The sequence below is a fragment of the Lissotriton vulgaris genome, chromosome 6 (genome assembly GCF_964263255.1).
Source record: "Lissotriton vulgaris chromosome 6, aLisVul1.2, whole genome shotgun sequence".
Lineage (NCBI taxonomy): Eukaryota > Metazoa > Chordata > Amphibia > Caudata > Salamandridae > Lissotriton > Lissotriton vulgaris.
Genome location: NC_141694.1, coordinates 162,356,138 through 162,379,668, shown reverse-complemented (window position 1 = coordinate 162,379,668; position 23,531 = coordinate 162,356,138). Strand labels below are relative to the sequence as shown.

Sequence of the window (23,531 nt, the reverse complement as noted above, 5' to 3'; positions counted from 1 at the left end):
TAGACGAATATAATTTGGCATCTATATTCAGCAGGGCTATAGGCCTATATGAGGCACACTTGGTGGGGTCCTTCCCTGGCTTGGGGATGACCGATATAACAGCCTCCGCCATGGAGCCCGTGGTCGTACTAGACTCCGCCATGGCGTTAAAGAGGAGCACCAGATAGTCACACACCTCTGCAGCAAAGGTCCGATAAAAGAGCGCCATGTAGCCGTCCGCCCCGGGTGCCTTGTTGGGTTTCAGAGTCTTAATTGCCGTCTGAACCTCCTCCCTAGTGAAGGGGGCCGCAAGCAACTCATTCCACTCGGGAGAGACGTGAGGGAGCAGGGTGCATTTAGATAGTCACGCTGGGCCTCTGGGTCCAAAGCGTCCCCGAGTATAGTGCTGCATAGAACTCCCCAAAGAGTTCCGCCTTGTCCTCGTCGCGATGCTTCAGTTCCCCACCGGGGTTTTGAATGCCGCCGATATACTCCTTCTCCCGTTTGTCCCTCAGCTGGCGTGCGAGGTGCTTCCCAATCTTGTTACCCTGTGAGTAAGAGAGACGGTGCAATTTCAGGAGAGTGAATTCCGCTCGGTTACTATAATGGGTCCTGAGTTTACCCCGGACCGCTGTCAATGAGCGGAGCTTTTGTCTGGTGGGGTTCTGTTTATGGGTCTGTTCCAACCTGGCCAACTCCTCCTCCAACCCCTCCCTCTCCCCCCGCCGCAACTTATTAAGAGCCGCGTTGAGGGCCAAGCAACTACCCCTGATCGATGCTTAAAGGCATCCCAGGTGACAAAGATTGAGGTGTCCTGTACAGGGTTAAGGTCAAAAAAGTCGCGGATCGCTGTCCGCAGTGCCTTTCAGGAGGGGTCGTCTCTGACTAAGGAGGCTGGGAAATACCACTTGCGGGTTCCCGTACCGTCTGGGGCCCAATGAAAACAGAGGGCCAGTAGGCTATGATCGGAGACTAAAAGGGGGAAGATCGTAGCACCACACAGGGATCCCCGAAGGGACTGGCTCAGGAACCCATAATCCAGACGGGAATAAGTATGGTGGACATGGGAATAGTAGGTGTAGTCCCGTATAAGGGGATAAAGGGCGTGCCACCCGTCGATCATTCCGAGGTCTGTAAAGCGCCTATGCGTCTTAGCCGAAAAGACCCCAGCGTCAGCCCTCTGAGGGCGAGAGCAGTCCAGATCACGATTCCATACCAGGTTAAAATCCCCCAGCACAAAAAATGCCCCTTCAACAAAGTCCTCCACTGTAGTCAGCAAATCCTGGAAGAACCTATTCTGTCCCGTATTGGGAGCGTACAGTACTAGAAAGGTACATAGTTTGCCGCTGAGCATACCCTTGACCAAGATCCATCTACCCTCTTTATCCCTCCTAACCCCCAGTGGTTGAAATCGGACTGCTGAACGGAACATAAGGGCCACCCCCCTGTGCTTAGTAAGGGCAGAGGACCTATATATAAGTGGGTATTGTCTATGCTTGAGGCGGGTTTCGTCCTACCTCGCCAAATGTGTCTCCTGGAGACCCACCACATCTAAGCTATGGTCTAGAATGTATTTCCACACTTTTGCCGTTTTTGAGGGGAGTTCAACCCCTTCACATTCCATGTACCCACAGTGACCGCCATCACAGATAAGTTCTCGCACTCAGCTCAGCGTCCCACCTCCCCATGTCCAATACATACCACTTCAACCAGCACCCCTGGTACCCCAACACTCCCAGCCCTCCCTCAGGCCCTGCCATCGGACCCCCCACGCTCCGGGATCTGTGCCCGCCCTTCTCAGTACGCCACCTCCCACTCAACCCCTCGACTCCAACAACCCAGCCAGGCCGCGGAATAGTATGCCCGCTTTCCCGGAGAATAGCGAACTCTCCCAGAACAGATTGAAAGAACAGTAACATACCTCTACACACATTCACGCTACCACCAACCCAACCCCCCTCCAAACTCCTTCCCCCCTCCCCCTCCTCAGGACTAGAGAGCCTCAACAGGAGTGCCTCCCCTGCCCTTCACTGCAAAGGCCCCGAGGGGGCAAAAGAAAAAAGAAAAAAAACCATGAAACAGAGAACCACCATAGGGGTGGTCGTAGAGATCCCTGGAGAACGACGGATGAGATACCAGTCAGTGTCCCACTCGTTCACCGGACCGGGGCGCCTTCCCCCAAAGTACATAATTACCCACGGTACCTGAGTGGAGGGGGGTGGTCCCTCCGACGCCTATCAGCCTTCCCTTCTTGATCATGCTGCCCCTGAACTGTCATGCGATTGCGTCTCCGTTGCGCTCACTACAGAGGCCACAGCTCCGTCTCTATCCTGCTGGCTGGCCGAGGGATCCGGTCTATTCTGTGTCACCGGGCGCCCCACTCTCTGCCAGGAGGGAGAGCGCAGTCATCGTCGTGTCGGTGAATGCCCAGTCCTCGGGGAGGGGGCAGCGTCGTCCAAGCCCAGAAACTCCCTGGCCGCCTGCAGAGAACGAACCTGGATCAGCCTATTCTGCCACCTGAAGATGAGGCGAAAGGGATGGCCCCAGGGGTACGCCACATTTTGATCCTTCAGAAATGATGTCACCGGCTTGAAGTTGCGTCTCTTTTGTAGCGTTGATGCAGCCAAGTCTTGGAAGAGCTGGGGGCGATGTTCTCTAAACTGCAAATCAGTGATTCCTCTCGCCTTCCGAAGGATACGCTTTTTAAGCTGAAAATCGTGAATGCAGACCAGAATGTCCGGAGGTGGGGCCCCCGTACCTCTTGGCAGCCCAACTCTATGTACCCTGTCCATTCTGACCTCATGAAGGTCTTCCTCATCTAGGATCTGCAGAAAGAGCGCTTCTACATAGCCACGCAGGTCCCCTGCCTCTCCGCCCCAGGGCACCACGCGTATGCGAATGTTATTCCGGCAAGAGCGGTTCTCCAGGTCCTCTGCATGTGTCTGGAGATCCAGGTTTTGCTCCGTCAGCCTGATCACATCCTGTTGGAGCTGGTGCACATCCCCCGCTAGCCCCAGGTCGTGTTCCTCCAGCGTCGCGACCCTCTCGCCAATGCCATCTACATCTCTCCTCACCTCCCTGAGATCGGAAGCGAGCTGGAAACGAAGCTCCGAGATGTCTTCTTTGATGGCGGAAAAAAATTCCAGCATGAAGGCTTTGGTGGCCGGTGCTTCATCGTCCCGCAGCCGGGGAGACGAGCTAGTGCTAGGGGACGCTGCCGCCTGCGTCCCCTTTAGAGGCCCCTCCTTGCCCGGCTTGTCCTTGCGATTTCTTTGAGCCATCAAGACCTGCCTAGTGGCCGTTGCCCAACTACGGAAATAGGGGGTGAGCACTCCGGGATGTTACCCCCGATTCAGGCAGTCTCTCCTCTGCTTTGCCAGAGGCTCTGTTGTGGGTCCGGGGCCCTAACGTTGACCGTCCACCACCACCGAGCGGCGCCCACACTGCACCTCTCCCTGTCGCTACCAGCCCAAGGTCACTCCAACAGGCCTCCCTGGTCCGTCTCGGGAGTGGACGCAGCCCCCAAGTCTTGCTCCCAGGTATGGACCCCAGGCCTCTCCAGCCGTAGATCTGTGCGCCTTGCTCCACCCCAAGCGATCACAGGGGTGCGTCTCTGCCTCTCAGGGCCTATCCGGTCGTTCGGGCCCACACGCGTGTGCGGCGGCCGTCAGAAAGTCCAGGGCCCACCGCCAGCAGGCCGCCACCGAGGGCCGGTAGAGTCGAGGATCACCGGCGGCTCATGACCAGGCCCAGGGAAGCCACCAGCAAAGTCTCGCAGTCCCCGGTGCAGGGATCGATGCAGGCACTTCTCCCCACCTCCGCTACGGACCGGATCGGCTGCACCACAGGAGGCCGGTTCGCGCTGAGCTGGGCCCGGTCTAGGCCTCTGATCCTCGGCCTCGCGTGCGGCTGGCGACCCGCCGGCCACCAGGCTCACCTCGCTCCGCTCTGACTCCTCCGTGGGCTCCGCAGGGCACTCACCCCCAGTGGTGCCGGGCAGCCTCTCGATGGTGTCTCAGCCGGCTCCTCCGTCGGCGAGCGCCACAACAGCTGTGCGGCCGGACGTCACCTCCCCGGCAGCGCCGCACGCAAGTCTCCGGCTCCCGTTGCCCAGCCACGGCACAGGCCTCAGCGCCGTCAGGGGGGGGGTCACCCCTCCACCATCGGAGCCGCAGAGAGCTCCGGATCCTCACTGGTGACTCCAGATGCGCCGCGCCAGAGTTGGGTCAGTCGGCAGGGTCCAGGGAAGGCGCTGGACAAGGCTAAGATAATCACGGCGGCGGAGGGACAGACAGCACGTCCTACTCCGTCGCCATCTTGGACACGCCCCCCATGTCCTACTTTTTAAATACATTGCACCCTGCCCTCTGGGATGTCCATGCCTACCCTAAGGATGATGTATATATATTAAAAATTAAGGTTTGGACCTTGCAAAAGGAAAACTTTGCCAGGTCTAAAATGGCAGTTTAAAACTACACACACATAGGCTACAATGGCAGGCCTCAGACATTTACAAAGTACTAGTTAAGTGGTTGGCACAATGTGTGCTGCTGGCCCGCTAGTAGCATTTAACTTACAGGCTCTGGGCATAGGTGGTGCCAGTTTACTAGGGACTTACAAGTAAATTAAATATGGCAATTGGATATAAGCAAATTCTATCATGTTTTAGCACTGGTTAGCAGTGGTAAAGTGTGCAGAGACTTAAGGCCAGCAAAACGGAGTTAGTGAAAACAGGTATGATGGTAAAAAGTTAGAGGAAAACCAGCCAAGGAAGTCATGTCTAACAGAGCTAAAACTGCACCTTACATTTTGTCCACAGCTGGAAAGTTAACCTTTCCCACATTCCAGGTATGGCATGGTCGGGAAAAGTACACCCAAGACTGTGGTCGAATAAATAACATTTCATTTAATCTTTCTTCTCCCTGGTCTCCTTTCCCTGGCATGCTGTCTATAGCAGCCTATCCTTCAATAACTCTTGGCTATTGTCTCTCCCCCCTCTAGCTTAAAATATCTAAAACCAAGATCCCTTTCTTCCCTGTGTATGACCCCTATGCTAGTCACCTTCCTTCTTTTTTGTGTTGTATTTCTTTATTACCAATTTTTTCAAAAGATAACATCTTGAGGACAACACCATCAGCCACACAAGTATAATGGCTGGAGTAGATAGTGCAACTAGAACTTGTACGGTGTGTGCCTCTTGGAAACTGAAAGAAATATCCATGGGTATGCAAACAGAGAGACATCTCCAGACTTGGCGACCATGAATGAAGTCTACATTTCTAACAGCAGCTCCAGAAACGTAGATTGAATCCTGCAGTCCAGTTCTACCTGCACCTCTGAGAATATGTTAGTGCATGCCATGTCCACACCTTTAATGCAATGTTTGAGGCCATGACAGAAACACCTAGAGGCAGATTTACAAGACCCTTGCGCCTCTTTTACGCAGCTGTTGCGTCACTTTTGTGACGCAGCGGCGGCGCAAAAGTGGCGCCAAACTGCAGGGTATTTACAACGTGACGCATCGGGGAGATGCATCACGTTGTAAAGCCCTGTGCCAGAAGTAGGCGTTCAGGCGCAGTGGGGGCATTCCAGCACAGGAACACCTCCTAAAAGGGGCTGAGTGAAATCTACATGATTTCACTCAGTCACTTTTAAGCCCATGCTGCATCATAACCCTGATAGGGCACCCCGGAGCCTTGCTGGAGCTGCGTCGGGCTTGCGACGTAACTCTAGCAATGGGCCACCTTTACAGCACAGATGCGTCACGCATCTGTCCGTTTTTGCCCCATGGTGTGCAGCATTGTAAGTGCGGCGCATCCATGGTGGAAGAGCCCTGTCGCACAATAACTGGCGTATCACTGCTGATATGCAGGGATGCGCCAGTTATTGTAAATCTGCCCCCTAATCCCTCCCAAGGAACTTCATACCCATCCACTAAGTCCAGGAGGGTGCACTTGTGCAAAATCATGGAGAAGCAGTTCTGGCTGCCAATCCATGATTGTGCAATAGTGCTCCCTAGTTAGCCTTTGGCTGACTTTAACTGAACCACTTTAAGGAGAGCCAAGAGTGAAAGGGTGTGAAAGTCAAAGAATATACTCTTACAAAATGTAATTGTTTCAATGTATTATGCATCACAAAACACTGAGGACTGCATCGCATCTAGGCATGTGGAATCCATCTAGCAGTAGTGATCAGCGTGGGGGTCCTTGAAGGAAAGTATAATGCCCCAGCAGTATGAGATGAAGCTGGGGTAGGTCACACAGTCTGGTGTTACCCATAGTGGATGAATACATGGAAAGCTGAAAGAAGTGAAAATAGGAGTCTGGTCCCCAATCCAGTGCAGAAGGAGCAGCCACTATGAGTTCGTGGACAGGTAATATTACAGGTGCTAGGCTGGGAAAGCCCCAATAACGGAATAAGGAATGGTTAAAGGGGGTACTGACAGCTGATGAGGAGCGCTGATAAACTATAAGGACAAGGAAATGCTACGGGTGACAGGTGGAAGACACAACAGCCTTTCCTAACCAGTAGTTTGCAGAAGGTTTCTACTGAAAACATAAAGGTGTATGCCATCACATGCTGTGGAGAATGGGTGGTCTCCAGGGGGCATATTATCAAGAAAAGGCAATACATTATCGATGTTTTTATCGGCAGGAAACTGCCGCTAAAGCGGCGATAATGGACTTGATAATATGCCCTTGTGAATTCCCATAGAAGCCCAGGTTCTTGTGTTAACCTTGGCTTCTATGGGAATTCACAAGGGCATATTATCAAGCCCAATATCGCAGACAGAGCGGCAGTTTCCTGCTGGAAAAAAAACCCGGAGATAATGTATCGCCCTTTCTTGATAATATGCCCCTTGGTTCCCAGCACCAAGGGGGTACAAGTGCACCACCTTGAGTCTCTCATTTTTACAGAGGACAACTCTCAAGCAAACCAGAAGCTGGGTGGTGAACCCCCATAATGCTCTTTAAACACACCAGTAGAAATTCTCTTATGATCTTCACTAGAGGTGCAATAGTGTGGAAAATGGGAAAAACCTTGACTTCAGGTTCCTCATCTAAAATTCCCATCTCTATAAAAAGACAACTGCCAAAGAGAACACTTTGTATCAGGAAAAGACTGAATGTTCAATTGGAGGTCTCTCCTTTCTAGAAGGTTAGAGTGAGGTTAGCAGACCAACATACTGCACTGGTAAATCAAAAGCAGACATGTCCTCCTCCTCCTACTCTGTCCATGTGCAGCAGCCAGTGAAGACTCACGGCCCCTGGATCCAGCAGGAAGCCAGGGCATTTTCTGGATCTTAATATATAGTGCTGAGTTAGCTGGGAAATTGAGTACTGTTGCCCATCAGTGAACTCTCCAATAAATGGGTATGCATCCTTCTTCCGGATGGTGGGTAGACTCTTCTACCACTCACAGCCCTTCCCTGGTTGAGAATAAAGAAATGAAGAGCCTATGGTGGGGTCACAAGCAACAAACCCACCAGTCACGTGGCACTATGACATTCTGGTCTTTGAACAGAGATTCAGTCACTAGATCCCACAATGCTCCTCTGGTCTAATACAGGCTTCTCCAATGAGTAGCTCGTGAGCTACTGGTTACTGTAAGTAGCTCTCCTGTGTGCAGCCCACTGAACTATATTAGAAGCTTTTGCTTGGCTAGATTAATATATGTATGCCAAAACTGAAAAGGATATATTCACAACAAAAATGTGGTATTTTCAGAATTCATAGGCAGATGCTTGGATAAAAATGGTTGAATTTTCAAATTGTATTTAAAGGTTAAATTTGAGTGCTGATAGTCAAATGATGTGGAGGAGTCTATTTCAAATATTATTAACTTGGTGCCAAGGTCACTGTGGCTATAGCTGCTATGAATTACCCATGTTGAGGCATTGCACATTCACAAAGCATTTTTCACATTACTGCTTGCAACGCTTCCTGATGCACTGAGTTGATTGTCGCTAGTAATCTTGCATAAGGTGGCTACAAATGTATTCTTGTCTGATGTGCTTACTATCACATCTCTAATAAGATTAGTAGATCGGGGGGAGGATTTTCATTCAACATAAGTAGCCCTGATTACAGGAAATGTTGGAGACCCCTGGTCTAGTCGAGCATGTCCATTTTGCAGGCTAAAGTACTGTAAGGGCCAGGACTTAATCTGTCCGGGAGCTCACAGATGGTCAGCAGCACTCATGTTTGGGGACCAAGACTTATTTTTCATCATCAGACTTTGCATCAGCAGCTGAAAGAATGGCAGAGAAGGAAAAAGCAAGGACAAAGAGAAATACGGGCACACAATGGCAGAGGGCCTTGCCACCTACTGGGTGTTTAGCACTATACAAATATTTAGATTTTTAGGCTGAAGGGAGAAAGCGGCATGAAATAATAAGCTGCAAATGTGAGATAGATGGGAATTATAGAGTGGTGGATGAAACAAACAGGAGGTGGAATCAAGACTAAGTAGATTTGGTACTTTGCAACCCTACCATTTATATTATTGGCGGCAGATTTCAAAGAAAAGCTTATGGACTAATGCACATATGTTTTTGTATGAACATTGGTATTAGCTATGATGCTTCATCTTTTGGTGATCAAGAGCTGTGCGTCATGCTTTACCACACATCGTGGTACATGCATGATGCAAATCCTGGCTTTGAATGGCTTCAAAAATAAGGAGTGATGCAACACAGCCAGTTTGTTGCATTACTCCATGGGGTGTGCCGTTCATATTCTCATGCAACTCCCGTGGTTTTTGATGCATTCCCAAAGTTACCAAACCTGGTAAACCTGGGTATAAGCCAAAAAGATATGCCTGAGGCGTAACGAGGAGAAATATTTCTATTTCTCCTAGTTTTTTCCTCTTTCTATGAGTGCTGCCATAGAAGTGGAAAACGACTCGCAGGATTGTTATTGTGCAGGAAACGTACCTTCTGGTACAAACACAATCCTGCCTACCACACAGGCACCCTTGCACCATGGAGATCTCTGTTTTGTTTGCTGCGCCACCCCGAGACTGCAGGTAAGAGCGTTTGGACCGCGCTGTTCTAAAAAATCGTGCCACCTGTGGTGGACTGCCCCTCGCCCCCCTTGCTGTGCCACTGCAGAGCAGGGGAAATGCTGTGCATTCCTGCCCTTTCCCTGTGACGCAAGGCAGCACAGCAAGGTGGCTTGCTGAGCTGCCCTGTGCAACAAATGTTATAAATATGTTCCCAACAGGGCCGGACTGGGAACCAAAACTGGCCCTGGCAAAGTGCTCGGCTGGCCCCTCCCCCCCGGAGGTTTGGGGTGTGGCCGAGCTGTTTTGTTACAGGGCCGAAAACGGCCCTGTAAGAAAAACGGTCCCAGGGGCCCAAAATCGGCCTCCACCCTGGCGGCCCACCGGGGAAACGCCCGGCGCCTGCTATGGCCAGTCCGGCCCTGGTCCCCAAGTGGCTCCCGTTTCCTCTTACTGGCTTCCTGGCTCCCTTCCTTGAAAAAGATGTTTAGGTTTTAATCTTTTACCTTTGTATAATGGCGCAACTAGAGCCCAAAATGCTGAGCTGGCAGCTATACCTTTCTCTTACAGAGCCCCAACAAAATGAAAGCACAGCACAGCTCACTGATTCTCACCAAGTGGGAAGCGCTTGAATGCGCTCACAGATTAGCTTTTCCTGATGCAATGATCATAATATGAACACGCTCTCTGCTATATTTTTCACACGATGTTTAAACGCAGGAGCAACAGTTGCTTGAAAGACGTATGTTGTGGTTAATTAGCAAGGAAAAAAGGAATTTGCCTGGGGTGTCTTTTCTCTGTTTTGATATCGCGTTTCTTCAGATGACTGATACGCTGTGGTAGACAGAGGCATGAAAGAAGACGCTACGTCTTGATGTAATACTTAAGGGAGATTCTGTGTGTGATCTAGTTGAAATAAATCGACTTTCTTTGACATTTTTAGATCAACAGAGCTTCTCTTTCGTATGGGATGTTTAGAGGAATTGCATGCATTTCATTTCACTTACCCAGCAAAAGTCCATGTCCAGAGATATTGTACAAAATGTTATTTTCTACTTTTAGGTTGGAAGTGCTGGAAAGGCTAATGCCCCTGCCGAAAGAGTGGAGTATGGAGCACCCACGGATATAGGAATCTGGAGGGTAAAAGACAAAATATAAACAGACAGGCTTATTGCATCTCTTCTGTATGGACAACACTAGGGCTGTATGTTTGGGAACACGCGCATTTCTGTACCAGCTCTAAACAAGGAACATTTTTGTTTGGTGAAACTGTACGATGCTTTCAGGCTTATGAAAAGTATATTTATAAATACACAAAAACTACACATCACAAAAAATCTGTATTTCTAAGTATTAGATAAGAAAATATTATTAGCAGTTTCAACTTATATAGATTTGCCATTCACAAAAGATAACCTTCTAATGCATTAATTCACAATAGAACATTTGTAGTCCTTTTCTTGGGATTTAATCATATGTCCAATTTATCACTTTCCATAGTAATCACGAGGCATATAAATTAATACTGGAAGAAAGTATCACGTGTCCAAGTATATCTATAGCAATACCACAGTAGGTCAAAGGGCAGTTCAGAAGGATACTGCAATCTTGCTTAAAACCAGGATAACTTTTTGTCTGTTTCTGGATTTTCGTAACTAATCTAGCGTAGTAGCGAACGCAAACTTAAGGATTTTATCGGTATTTATATGCATATTATCTGTTGTTAAAAAACGTGCTTTACATTTGAATAAAGGTATTCAAACGAAGAGCAGAGTAATGTGAGACTGATTAGTTCAATTCCCACCTGTTTTGAACAGGAGGATAGAGAAGTTTATTTATTATAATTCAAGCTAAAATCAGTGAAAGTAGCATGTATGTAACGCATACTTGTAGAGCGCAGACTGTCACCCAGAGGGTATTGTGGCGCTTTGACCCTGTATATACCTGCGCGAGGCGCCATTACACTGCCCTCGGGAATAGCGAGGCAAAACAATAAATAGAGGAGCAAGTATTGATAAAGTATTTTAATATGTATTTATTCCACTCCCTAAACATTCAATGCTTGCAATAAATGTAATTCTTTGAAAAATGTGTAAAACATGTAATAAAATGAATATACCAATAATTGGGAGAGGAGTTGACCTAACGGCTAGGGCGGTCAACCTCGAATCTGGGAAACCGGGTGCGCGTCTTGGCAATAACGCTAAACATCCTGTCATTCTGGGCAAATCACTTAATCTCCCCGTGCCTAACAAAAATTAATGTGTCCTCATGTAATGCAACTGGTGCTATGTAGAGCACTCTCATACCAGATTCGGGTCAAGTTCGTGCTATATAAAACTCCGTAATAAATATATATATCCAATTCTCATGGGTCTCTAATAAACATATTTGTATCTAAAGTTGAGCTCGACATGCCTGGAGATTATGAAGCTGACTCAAAACAACCAAGGAGAGAGATGCAAACAACACTGTTCCATCCCCCCCCAGAAACTGCCTTCTATTCAGCGGCGGCTGGCGCAGGTAAGCACAGTAGGGTTGGAGGTGAGGAAGTCGACAGACGATGGAATAGGTCAAATGAATTGAATAAATAAAACGAATTCTGTCGGCTGTCGACTTAGCTCCCTTCCTACCCGCCCTACCATGCTCCACCGCGCTTACCTGCACTGTGTCTATTAACATCAATGGGCCAGCGAATACATTTTATTTTTATTTAAATTGCCATTAAGATGCCTTGTCTTTTAGATAAAGAAAAATCCTCAGCCACTTATCATGGGATGCTTCATCACAGGATGATTTATCTCATCCTAGGAATCTTGCTAGGGCTGGCTCAACCAAACTTAGAAACTTTTGTCATCGCATGCTGGGATCAGATTATACCATATACATACTCCTGTTTAAAGTTGTCTGGAGGCACACCCTTACTCCTTTTTTATCCAGAGGCAATACAATAGGCTAAAAGCAGGCCTCTGGCCCACAACAAATGTGCGACTACATGAACAGACCTTCTCTATGGCCCCATGCCATGTCTTTCTCTGGAAGACAGGAGAAAGAGCAAAGGGTCTGTGCCCAATCAGGTAAGCACATGACCACATGGAATCATGCTCACCCCCTTCTCTGTCCTGATGAAAGACATTTGACCCACAACGGGGGCTGAAGCATGTCGACAGTAAAAAATATATGGGTGCAAGGTTTTATTAGTGAATCCCAAAATATCTGGTAATTCTGGCAGAATGAAGTTAGATCCCCTTGTTCCTCACTTGATTCAAAACCTGCAGCCAAGTGATGCTAGCTTGAGCTGGTTGCTCAGGCCCAACTTTGGGGGGAAAACAACTTTCACAATGGAAAAAATATTCAGGGGACAAGACAAAGACTCTAAAAGAAAATCAATGTTTGGCATAGACTTAACTCCGGCCTTTCTTATGGGAACTCACCACAAGGTTGCTACGTCTTCTGAGTGGCAAACAGCACTTTGAAAAAAGTCACTTGGTGACAATGACTTGGGCTGACGTTTGTCAAACGAATGATATACAATGGACAATGTGAAGGGGCAGAGTGGCTTGTGGAATCGGTTTACATTTACTTCTTGCAAGTGTTACACTTGGGTAAGACACCAAGGCGCATATTAACAACGGCCAGCGATAATTATCGCTGGCTGTGATTAGCGATAATTATATTATCGCAGGCTATCTCTGATATTAATGGCCTTGGTAGTGGGTAATTAACAACGCGTTACTCCAGGGCGACAAAAATTCCAGAGATAGCGAGGTTATCGCCCTTTTGCAGGGAACATCGCTGGTTTTCCAGCAATGTTCCCTGCAAATGGGCGATAACCTTGCTGATACGACCCACAGGGTCGTATCTGCATAATCCACATCCTATGTTAGGGATGGCTAAGTCAGGATTTTAGCAGACATTAGATTTTGGCGAAAAAGGTCGTTTTCGCCAAAATCTAATGTGTGCTAAAATCATGTGGGCTGCCTTGTAAATATCGCAATGTAAACATCAGCGATATTTACAAGGTAGTCCATCTAGGGAACGCCCAGTAATGCCCACTTTGCATCTCATTGGAGATGCAAAGGGAGGCGTTGGGAAAACAGGTGCTAACATGCGAATATGCATGTTAGCACCCTCTTGTAAATAGGCTGCTAGTTTTATATCTGCTTTTTTGGCTTTGTAAGCAAAAAAAGCGGAGATGAAGCCCTTGTAAATATGCCCCCATGTCACTAAAAGCATGGTGGCTCTTGGAGGTGCACTATGGAGAAGTTGGTGCACCAGGCCCACTCTTTCACAGATCTCCCTACCGTAGGCCAGGTCACACAGCTGAGGCGAGCAGCTGTGAGGAATATTTAGTCACTGTGGCGCATATTAGAAAGGGCGATATCGCCGCTTTAGCTGGATTTTTCCCGCAAAAGCGGCAATATTTTTATCGCCCTATTAGTAAGCTGTCGCTAACAGCAGTTAGTGACAGCTTGTAGGCGATAGCTACAAGTTTGAGGCCCGCTTTGCATGTCAGCGATATTTATGGCTAATGACATGCAAAGTGGGCGTACCCAACCTGTTAGCGACTGAAAGCAGTCGCTAACACAGCTATTGCCTATTAGCAAGGCAGGCGAAGCGATAAAAAACCTTGCGTTAAGCGCGATTATCGCCAAAACCTAACGCCTGCTCAGACCACTTTTTAACCTGTATATCCAATGGGAGGTGGATATTCAGATTAAGTCCCCATTAGCTATGATGCCTGAATATCACTGGATTTCCAGCGATTTTCACGCATTGAGCCACTATCGCCGGATATTTTATCGCTTTGGAGATAAACGTTGCTAATAGTTCGTTATCTCAGCGATAATATCCGGCGATAGCCGGCAATAAAAAAAAATGCCCTAAGCACATTTAGCGATAATTATCGCTATTTGTTGCTAACATGCCCCTGTATTCTTTCGTGTGTAAGATCACTGAACAAGCCCTGATGAAAACATCCTATTATAAAGAACGCCAAAACATGTCTTGAAAGCATCATATCATAAAGGACGCTGAAACATGTTAACTTAAAAAACAAGTAGGGCACAAGTCCCAAACCTCTATGTTTTAGATTTTGTGGGTGGGGTAAAAATTGAATTAATACCACATGGTATCCCACCCCTAATTAATTTTAATTTTTCCTCCTATACAGCATATGACTAAAAAGCTCAAGTGGACTTAGGGATGCATCACAGTGCTATATAGGAAACCCGATGATGAAGAGTGGAACTTGGAACACTAAGTGAACAAGGGTCCATCATCTAGAGGGAATGGCTATACACTAGCACACCGAATTTTCAGTGCTCCATTTTCTGTTAGATGAACTGGACTCAAGTCTTGTCAAGAGAGAACGCCCTGTCCACCTCTCTTTTCTTGGGAGAAATTCTTTGAAGGACAAAAATATTGCCAATTATGTTTTCAAGGCCATGGTGCCAGATTTGCACATGTACGCCCTCATTCATGCATTTCAAGTTTGTGCTGGCAAGCAAATGTAAACACTTAAAGAGGATCTGGCTGTGTCTTACAATGGAATACAAACCAGTAGAGTATACTTTATTGATGGCATGACCAGTTGGACCACTGGTGCTAAATATGGGGATAGAAAACAAGTACTGGTATCACACATTGTCAGACTATTTTGAACCGTATTGCTTGATGGCTGGGGTATCTTATACTGACGTGCACAGTTTATGTTTTTCTTTTCTTCTAATAGTCATTCTTTTTTTCTTCTTTTGTTTTACTTGCAACAACTTCTTTTTCTCTCTCATTACAAGAATATGGAACCGGATCAGTAGCAGAGCTATTCAGGGCAAATTAAACTTAACAGGGCATGATCTGGACATGTGGGCTGTACAATACTCTCATGAATATCTTTGTAAGTGGGAAATGTTGGATGAAGTAATTCCACTTCTTCCATTGTGTTTCTTCTAGTCACCCACTGCAAGGGTATGTCTTTTTTGTTGTGTATCCACAGGATTCTATTCCACCAACTTCAATACTACTATTATATTTTCTATGTGTCAAAACAATCAGCGCTATTAAGTTGAATGGATCAACATGCACTTTACAAAATAACTTGTTACATTTTGTTATGTGACATGCATTTTTTCCCCTTGTTCTCATGTAGAATTGTGGTATTTATAGAATGTGACCCTAGCCTAAGGATAGAAGAGCACTGTACAGGGTCAAAGACAAGTATAAATTCAATCCGTTATAGGAGTACTAGCTGGTTTGTGGACTGCTAATGCATTGTCATATAGTTTTCTTTAAAGATGTGAGACTTCAACTCTTTCTGAATTGCAGCATAGTTGAGGCAATCCTGATGGATTATCGGATGCTGTTCCAGATCATGGGTGCATAGATAAAAAGACCTACTTCCTTGTTTTCTCATTTTTACACAACTTAATTTCCAGACCGATGATGTCCTGGCTGCAGGAGTGCGAAGAACCACCAGGACTGTCTCCAAGAGGAGCAGGGTGCTGGTTTGGATGCTTTTGTAAACGATGCAGCTGGTTTTGAATGGAGTTCCATCAGGATGGGGTTGATGTGATCATATTTCTTTAGGCCCTGGATGAGACATGTTCTGGCATGCAGAATGTCCTTAAGGGATGCCAGTGTGGAGTCCTGAATGCCATGGAGCAGATCCTTATCACCGTTCAGATGCAAGGGTATGAGTGCCTGAGCAAAAGTTGTTTTCTGGATGAAAGTGCTTCACTTTCTTTAAACTAGAGAGCTCGTACCGGGCAGCTTTTTTGGAATGTGCTAGTTGAGGGTGAGGTTGATATCTACGACTTCAACGGTTCCTTAGCACTTTCCAAATGTGGACAACCTTTATACTTCCGGGATTTTCCCTGACAGGCGTCAAAGTGGTCTGTGAACGTCCTATCTGTTTGTGTTTAGTGAAGTTGTGGGGTGAATCATATTGAAGAAAGGCAAGGAAGTTTAGAAAAGAATAATAGTGATTAGTAATGCATAATGAGGGATAGTGGTTAACGAGGCCATATTATGGCCCGGTGTCAAGCATTATATGTATGTATGTGTGTGATGAATGACTAAGTAACTTGATTACTATGAGGCGCACAGTTGTCCGTTGCTCAGGTGTGGGGACTGCTCAATTTAGAGGTATATTTGCCATTTAAAAGGCTCTGATGCACTATTCTGTGCTTGCGAGCTAGCTTCTCAGTCTCTAGATTCCCCCTGACGTTGCTTAGTCAGTATCTGGTGTCTGTACTTTTGGTTTGTAAGCAGAGTGAAGTATTTTGCAAAGAACAACTGGTCCTGACTTCTCGGCGGAACAGGAACTTGCAGAGAGATATCAGAAATGTTTTAAACTTCTTAATCTCCTACTGTTGAGATTAATTAGCATTTTAAGAACTTTATAAAAGCCCTGAGTAGCTTATAGGGGGGATTTATGAAAAGCATGGCCAGAGCCAGTAATTTTTAACATTCCCTGATGTTCAAGACTTCATAAATGTTCCTTTGCTAACTGGGGCTGGAATATCATGCAAAGGAATTCAACTTCAGTGGCATGGATACTGCTCTACCAAAAGTGGAATAATTTACTGGCAGTCCGTGAATACACCCTTTGAAAACTATGGGGCATATTACCAAGCAATAGATAATTATCGCTATTGCTTAGTTAGAGACAAAAATGTATCGCCGACCTGCGGCGATTTTTATCGCAGATAAACCTTGGTATTACCAAGGTTTATCGCAAATGCGGTAAAAATCGGCAGCAATGCATGAATATCGCTGAAAAGTCAGCGATATTCAGGCATTACCGAGCTAATGCTCTTAGCCATGTTATCCACCTCCCATTGGATAACATGGCTAAGAACTGCTCAGGGCAGGTGTTAGCTTTTGGAGATATTCGCGCTTAGCGCGAATATCTCCAAAAGTTGGTAATAGGAGATAGCGATGTTAGCGACTGTTTCCAGTCGCTAACATCTTGGCACGCCCACTTTGCATGTCATTAGTGATAAATTTCTCTGACATGCAAAGTGGGGCCCAAGATGGTCGCTATCTCCTACTAACTGTCTCTAACTGGTGTTAGCGACAGCTAGGTAATAGGGAGATCATTTTATCTCCGCTTTCTTGGCTTTTAAAGCCAAAAAAGCGAAGATAAACCCCCTTGATAATATGCCCCTATTTTCTTTGTAGATATTCGTGATACTGTCACAGAGGGGTAGGTCCTGTTTTTCAGGGAGCATTTAGACAAGCAGAATGAATTTACGAGACTGATGCTACAGCCATGGATGTCATTTGGAGGTAGTCTGGGGTCGTCTCTGCGACCTCTAGCTTGCTTCCGTTGCCCCCTCTGAGGTCGGGAGCCTCAAAGTAAGTGCTTGGCGTCGCATGGAGCAGGCTAAGGGTCGCAGCTGCTACACCTGGCTACCCCCAAATGCCGTTCATGGCTACAGCCCAGGATTTTTAAGAAACCGACGTGTCTTTTCTGAAGTTAAATCTCTTGCAACTGGTAATCTATCTATCGGCCTTGGAAGGATGAATGACTGAAACAACCTTGACAGGATTCAAACCTGCACCGTGGAAATTGGACTCAATTCTCAGTGGCAAATATCAACTCGCAGAGTAACCTTACTGGAACTTTGCTACCTGTATACAAATTAATGCTCTGTTCACAGATTTTCTGTGCTCCTCACAGTATGCCATTGTGTTGATGCCATACGCCTGTGCCACAGTATACCACCACCTAATTACCAGTATACAAACTATATCTCTGCTGAACTATGCAATGTGGTTATTTTTTGCAAAGTAATGCTTCACATAGCACAATCCGCACAATGTCTTAAAAATGCGGCCAAAAGCCGCTTCAGGTGCGCAAAGCCCATAGGCCTAAAAGGGCTTTAGCCCCCTCTCATTGTGTGTTTCAGTCAGGGCTATGCAGCTTGGTTGGGCAGTGTCTGGTGTCTTATCTCAGTCTCACCTAAGTATTGTACAGGTTTTACAATTGACATGCCTTTATGAACTGGTTAAGGAGGCTTTGGCCTTTTTTTTCACAGGATCCAGTTTCCCCTAGGTCCTCACTCTGCATATTCCTTGCATTTTATTCTACTTTTACTGCAACAGTGGACAAATGCATTTTGTAAAAAGGCATGCCAAGGAAGGGTTGCCACCTTTTCAAGAGAAAACATCAAGTCCTTTGTTGTTGTTTAAAGAGTCTGCAAAGACCTGACCATGATACTAAATAGGGATAGAAACCAAATTGTATGTATTCATTTGTAGCATGACTTTTCTGTATTTGTTTACTTTAATTATTAGTCATGGATCATTAATGGAGCTCTAGAAGACATTTAAAAGTACTTTCTATTTTCCAATCAGCTGGCATCCCTAATCATGAAACTGACAGATTATTGCAGGATTAGCAAACTATTTATTTCCTCCACTCTCCATCTCAGTTTGATGCCATAATAGCAGTATTTTAACTTAGATCTGAAACCCCATTCACCAACTGTCAATAACATGCTGAGTTACTCCAAGTGTCTGGGAATATATCCTGCATTCAGACAACTCACTCCTCATTCTCACCAGTCACCCTTCACTTTCAAGCTCACCCTGAACTCACAGCGATAACATTGCACTCAGACTGCTCACCATGAACTCACACTGTTACTCTGCACTCACATGTTCATCCTCATCTTACCCTGTGTTCACACGAGCACACCGTTCACCTTGCACTCACAACAACCACACTTCACTCACTCACTCGGCATGCGGTCATGCTGTTCACTCTCTTCTCACCCTGCAGTCACATGAGCACACTGCTCACTCTGCACTCATGTAACACTTCACTCACCTGGCACTCTTACAGCTCACTCTGCAATCTCAGTCAAACAAGCACATCACTCACCATGTATTCATTCCTCCAACTCTGTACTTTTACCCACACCCAAACTCATATGGTCACATCACTCACCCTGCAGTTGCTCCTCTTACCCTACTCTCACACTGGCACATCACTCACTGTGCACTCCTATAGGCACTCCCAGCACTCACACAGCTTAGCCTTCACTCACATGGGCACAATACTCACACCACGCTAACTTCCACATTACTCACCCTGCACTCCCTACTTTCACCCTGCACCTCTCAGCCTGCACTCACACAGACACTCTGTTCACCCTGCCTGCACACAGGCACAATAGTCTGCCGGAACTCCTCACAGGCACACACCACTCACCATGCACCAACTCCTTCTTCTATTCACTCACCAGTCACTCTCACAGCTCACCTTCATTCTAGCCACTCACCTGGCACTCATAGACAGGCACACCACTCACCCTGCCTTTACACTGCTCATACCACCCTGCCTTCACTCCTCTCACTCTGCACGCACTCCTCCCACCCGGCACTCACATGGGTCCTCTTTTCACATTGCACTCATGCAGCTCACCATACACTCACATCAGCTCATTTTTCACCCTACACTTGCACCACTCATGCTGCACTCACTCATATTATTCACTATCACCCAGCGCTTCGATGAACACACCTCTTACACTGCACATATAACAAATATATAACTCTCATGAATACACATATATTTCTATAAAGGTGGAGAAGTGTGGCTCAATGATTAGAGCGGCAGACCCTAATGCAGAGGTCTAGCCCGGGACCAGGGTTCAATTCCCCTCCTCTGTGGGTCTTGGGCTCAAAATTCCACGGACCTGATAATTCTCGCCTCGGCGCCTATTCCAATCATGGAGTCCCACTCTGCAACTCTGGGCAATAGCTTGCTTAATCTCCACAACAGCCCCCACAACGCTAAGGATGCCTGGCCTCCACCTTGGGGGTGCCCAGGAGTGGACGCCTCACAGGGAAAGCCAGGATGGGTTCCACAGCGGTATTCGTACAAGCGCCTTGAGACCCTTGGGGGTGAGTAGTGCGCTATACAAGTATCAATTTACAATTTATAAAAGCATGCATAGAATACCTCCTCTTTCTGTAGTACTAAATGCCTACTTAATTCCATCTGCAACAACGGAGCTGGTGCAAGAGTGGTGAGTGGGCTTACAATGTGTGATTAGGTGTGTAGGGAGACTAGGGCTGAAGCTTTGGGGTATGGTGCTGGAATGAGGATCGTGTGACACCTTCAGCCAGTACTGGCTTTCCATTCACCAAAATGCTTAATTCCGGGACATGTCGTTTTTTGTTTACATTGTAAGTTCGGTTTGAAAATTCAAAAATGCAAAGTGTTACTGGAGAAAATACATGGGTGCCGAAGAAGGCAAGCATTTCATAATTGGCATTTTAGAAAATGTGACCCCTCAAATTCTAAAAAAGATCAGGAGAGAAGCTCACTCTTCCTGAAACCACCTACAAAAAGTCGGTTTACTTGTATGGCTAGCTGGATTTGGGGGGATTTATCACACCCCTCCGCTCACATAGATCTGTAGCCTGCACTAGTGAGCAGAAATTGCAGGGTGTTGAGAATGACAGTTTAAAAGTAGAATGTGCATTGTCTCTGCAGAAAGGACAGGAGCAGAGATTTCCCAATGGAATAACAGCATTGCAGTAGCGGCCCGTACAGGTAAGAGCGGTGGAGGCAGTGGGACTGGGTGGGAGGGGGATTTCGACAGATGATGAGGGAAAATTACTTATTTATTTAATTTTCCCTCGTGGTCATCTGTCGAATCCCCCCCACAACCTGGCATCACCGCTCTTACCTGCACGGGCCGCTCCTGCAACATTGACTAATCTTAAATTAAATAGAATTGCTTACATTCAAAAAGTGGCTAAGCCTGTGGCTCTCTTAACCTACCTGTAATCGTTTGCAGGTTACAGTCAAAAGTGAGCCATGTGGTCCAGGGAATCCCAATGACTGCGAATCTGCCTCCCATGGCTTCGGGGAGCTGCACATGTGTGGGTGGCTCCACTTGGGGAGAGCAGACTGAGACAATGCATTGATGGGGCAGGAAGTATGAGGCATTGGAGTACTGGGATGGAAGTGCGGAACCAATTGCTTATTCTTCACAGCACAAACGTAAATGGGGAAGAAAAATCCTGCACAGATGGTTTTGCAGCATTAATGTGCATGACATGATTATTTTGAATGAGGGAGTATCTTTATTGAAAACCTCTAGTCGCCTACATGATTAGCCAATCAATAAAAACACAGTGTAGTTAATGCAGTTAATGCACACAGTGAGCATGTCATGATGATACTTTAGGACTATTATTAGCCAATAGCATTACCACACGGCAAATCAGTCTTCCCATTGCCTACTGCCAAATCATTGCATATTTTAGGAGAATGGACTCCCCTCAGGAGCCAACAGGAGTACAACGAGCACTGTTTATCAATGGTAGCAGAAGCCTTCTGCCCAATCAAATATTGTACTCAAGGTAACCCACTTGTGGGTGGAGACAAAGCCCCACTCTCTTCTTAAACTTCTTTTAGTCTTGATCACATCTGGTCAGGTGACTGCTGCAATGTGCAGCCATACATAAAAAATAAAACTCTGAATCTCAGAAGTTCTGAAACACATCCATTAGCTATGGGTAACAGTGGTGCTTTGAAAAAAGTGCATCACAACCCTTTACAAGTATCTTTTACAAACTTGTGCATGGACTTACATCAATGGTTGTAGAGTATTAGTCGTTAGTCAGAACCAGGGCAGTGGTTTTTTGACACTCTGCTTTATTCAAAATCACATTATTTTCTTTTTTTTGCCAATAATCTTGCACTGTTCCTATCTGCACTCATAGTTCCTTTGACTCATTGAAATCTTTGTAAGTGGATGAGAGTGACTACAAGGAGCTAGGTAGTGAAGAGTTGTACTGTCGAAATATGTATCCATTTTAGTAGGGCATATTCAAGCAACACTAAATGTTTCCTAAATTAATATGGGCTCTCTTAGGGTTTGTTCACTCTGTACATAGTACTATTTATTTATTTATTTATTTTATGTAGCTTATAAAGCGCACAGCTACCCCCGGAGGGGTGTCCCGGCGCTAGAACCTGAGTCTTAGAGGGAAGAGAAGGAACAGAAAGGGGAAGTGGCATGATAAATCAGAGTCTAGAAAAGAGCCAGGTTTTGAGTCTGGCCCGGAAGATAGATTCGGAAGGGCAGAATCTGAGATCGACTGGCAGCGAGTTCCATAGTTTTGCAGCAATGACGCTGAATCCTCTGCCACCCATTCTGGATAGTCTAAAGCGGGGAGAGATCAGAAGGCATAGGTCATTGGATCTCAGAGATCTGATGGAACGGGATATTGAAACTCGTTTTTTTAGGTAGTTTGGTCCGCGATCATTAATGGCTCGGTGAGTCAGAGTGAGGATCTTAAACTGAATACGGCTGGCCACAGGTAGCCAGTGCAGTTCCCTACGATATGCGGCAACTGACTGACGATAAGAAATATTACCAATCAGCCTCGCCGCCGCATTCTGGACAATCTGCAGCCGGTCAATCAGGTATTGGGGAGCTCCGGCATAAAGGCTATTAGCATAGTCCAGGTGGGACGTGATGAGAGCGTGGGTAACTGTCCGGCGGGAATCCAAAGGGAGATAGGGGAGGATTTTCCTGATCATGCGTAGCTTCAGGAAGCAGGCAGAGGTCACTTTTTGAATCTGAGTCTTGCATGATAGTGAGTCATTGAAATGGAAGCCCAGGTTACGGGCCGAATGGACGGGAGAGGGAGCGGGATCGAGTGCCGTAGGCCACCACCAGGAGGAGGGGATGGAATTTTTCTGGTTAAAAAACAGCACCTCTGTTTTGTCTGCATTGAGTCTTAGATGGTTTTCAGACATCCAATCACTGATGTTGTTAAGGCACCGGCGGAAGTTGGAGAACGCGGAGTCAGAGTGGCCTCTAAAGGCACTCAGTTAAATGTGTTATTCCCTAGATACCAAACTGATGCATATTTTTATCTCAATGTGTAATCATTGAACTAAATATATATTATTTTCAATAATTGCTCATGTCTGTACAGCACACACCTAAAGGAATAGCCACTGCTCAGCCTTTGCATAGTGAGCAGCATGTATGTTTGATTTTCTTTTCTTCTGAAGAACAACCTAGGAGTTGGTGGCAGGAAAACCTGACTGGAGCTATGAAAGCCATGAGACCTGATACCTGCCTTCCTTCAGAGTAATGTGTCCTATGTCCTGGAAAGCTGATCTGCGGCCTGAAGAGTTGACAGTGGTCAAGAGACCTTATCCTAAGACAGGAGATCTGAACAGGGAGAGGTGCTGATGGGTCGCAAGGTCACAAAAACAGACCTGCTAGAAGAATTCATAGGAAAAGGGTCCTACACCCACCATGCCCAAAGTGGCAGTACTTTGGGGCCTCCTCATGCCTTGACAGTACAGTCAAAGACCTCACCACTAGGCCTTGCTGTGTACTTGGCACACCAGTATTCTTTCCAACCCTCCAAATAATTTTAGACCCCTGCTTCCCTCTCAATTGCTTAATCATAGCTAACTCACAATTCCAGCAGTGCTGTGAAGTTTACTAGAAAACAAATAATGAAAAGAACCACAGTTAATTAACTTGAACCTCATGATTACA

General features: G+C 46.5%; 1 protein-coding gene across 1 annotated transcript in view; it reads right to left on the bottom strand.

Moving 5' to 3' along the window:
- PKHD1 (PKHD1 ciliary IPT domain containing fibrocystin/polyductin) overlaps positions 1–23,531 on the bottom strand; it is a 2,083,594-nt gene that overhangs the window by 690,453 nt on the left and 1,369,610 nt on the right. The window contains exon 41 of the mRNA XM_086926200.1: positions 9,990–10,115. Coding sequence (XP_086782326.1) covers positions 9,990–10,115 — 126 coding nt within the window. The remainder of the gene's footprint in view (positions 1–9,989; positions 10,116–23,531) is intronic.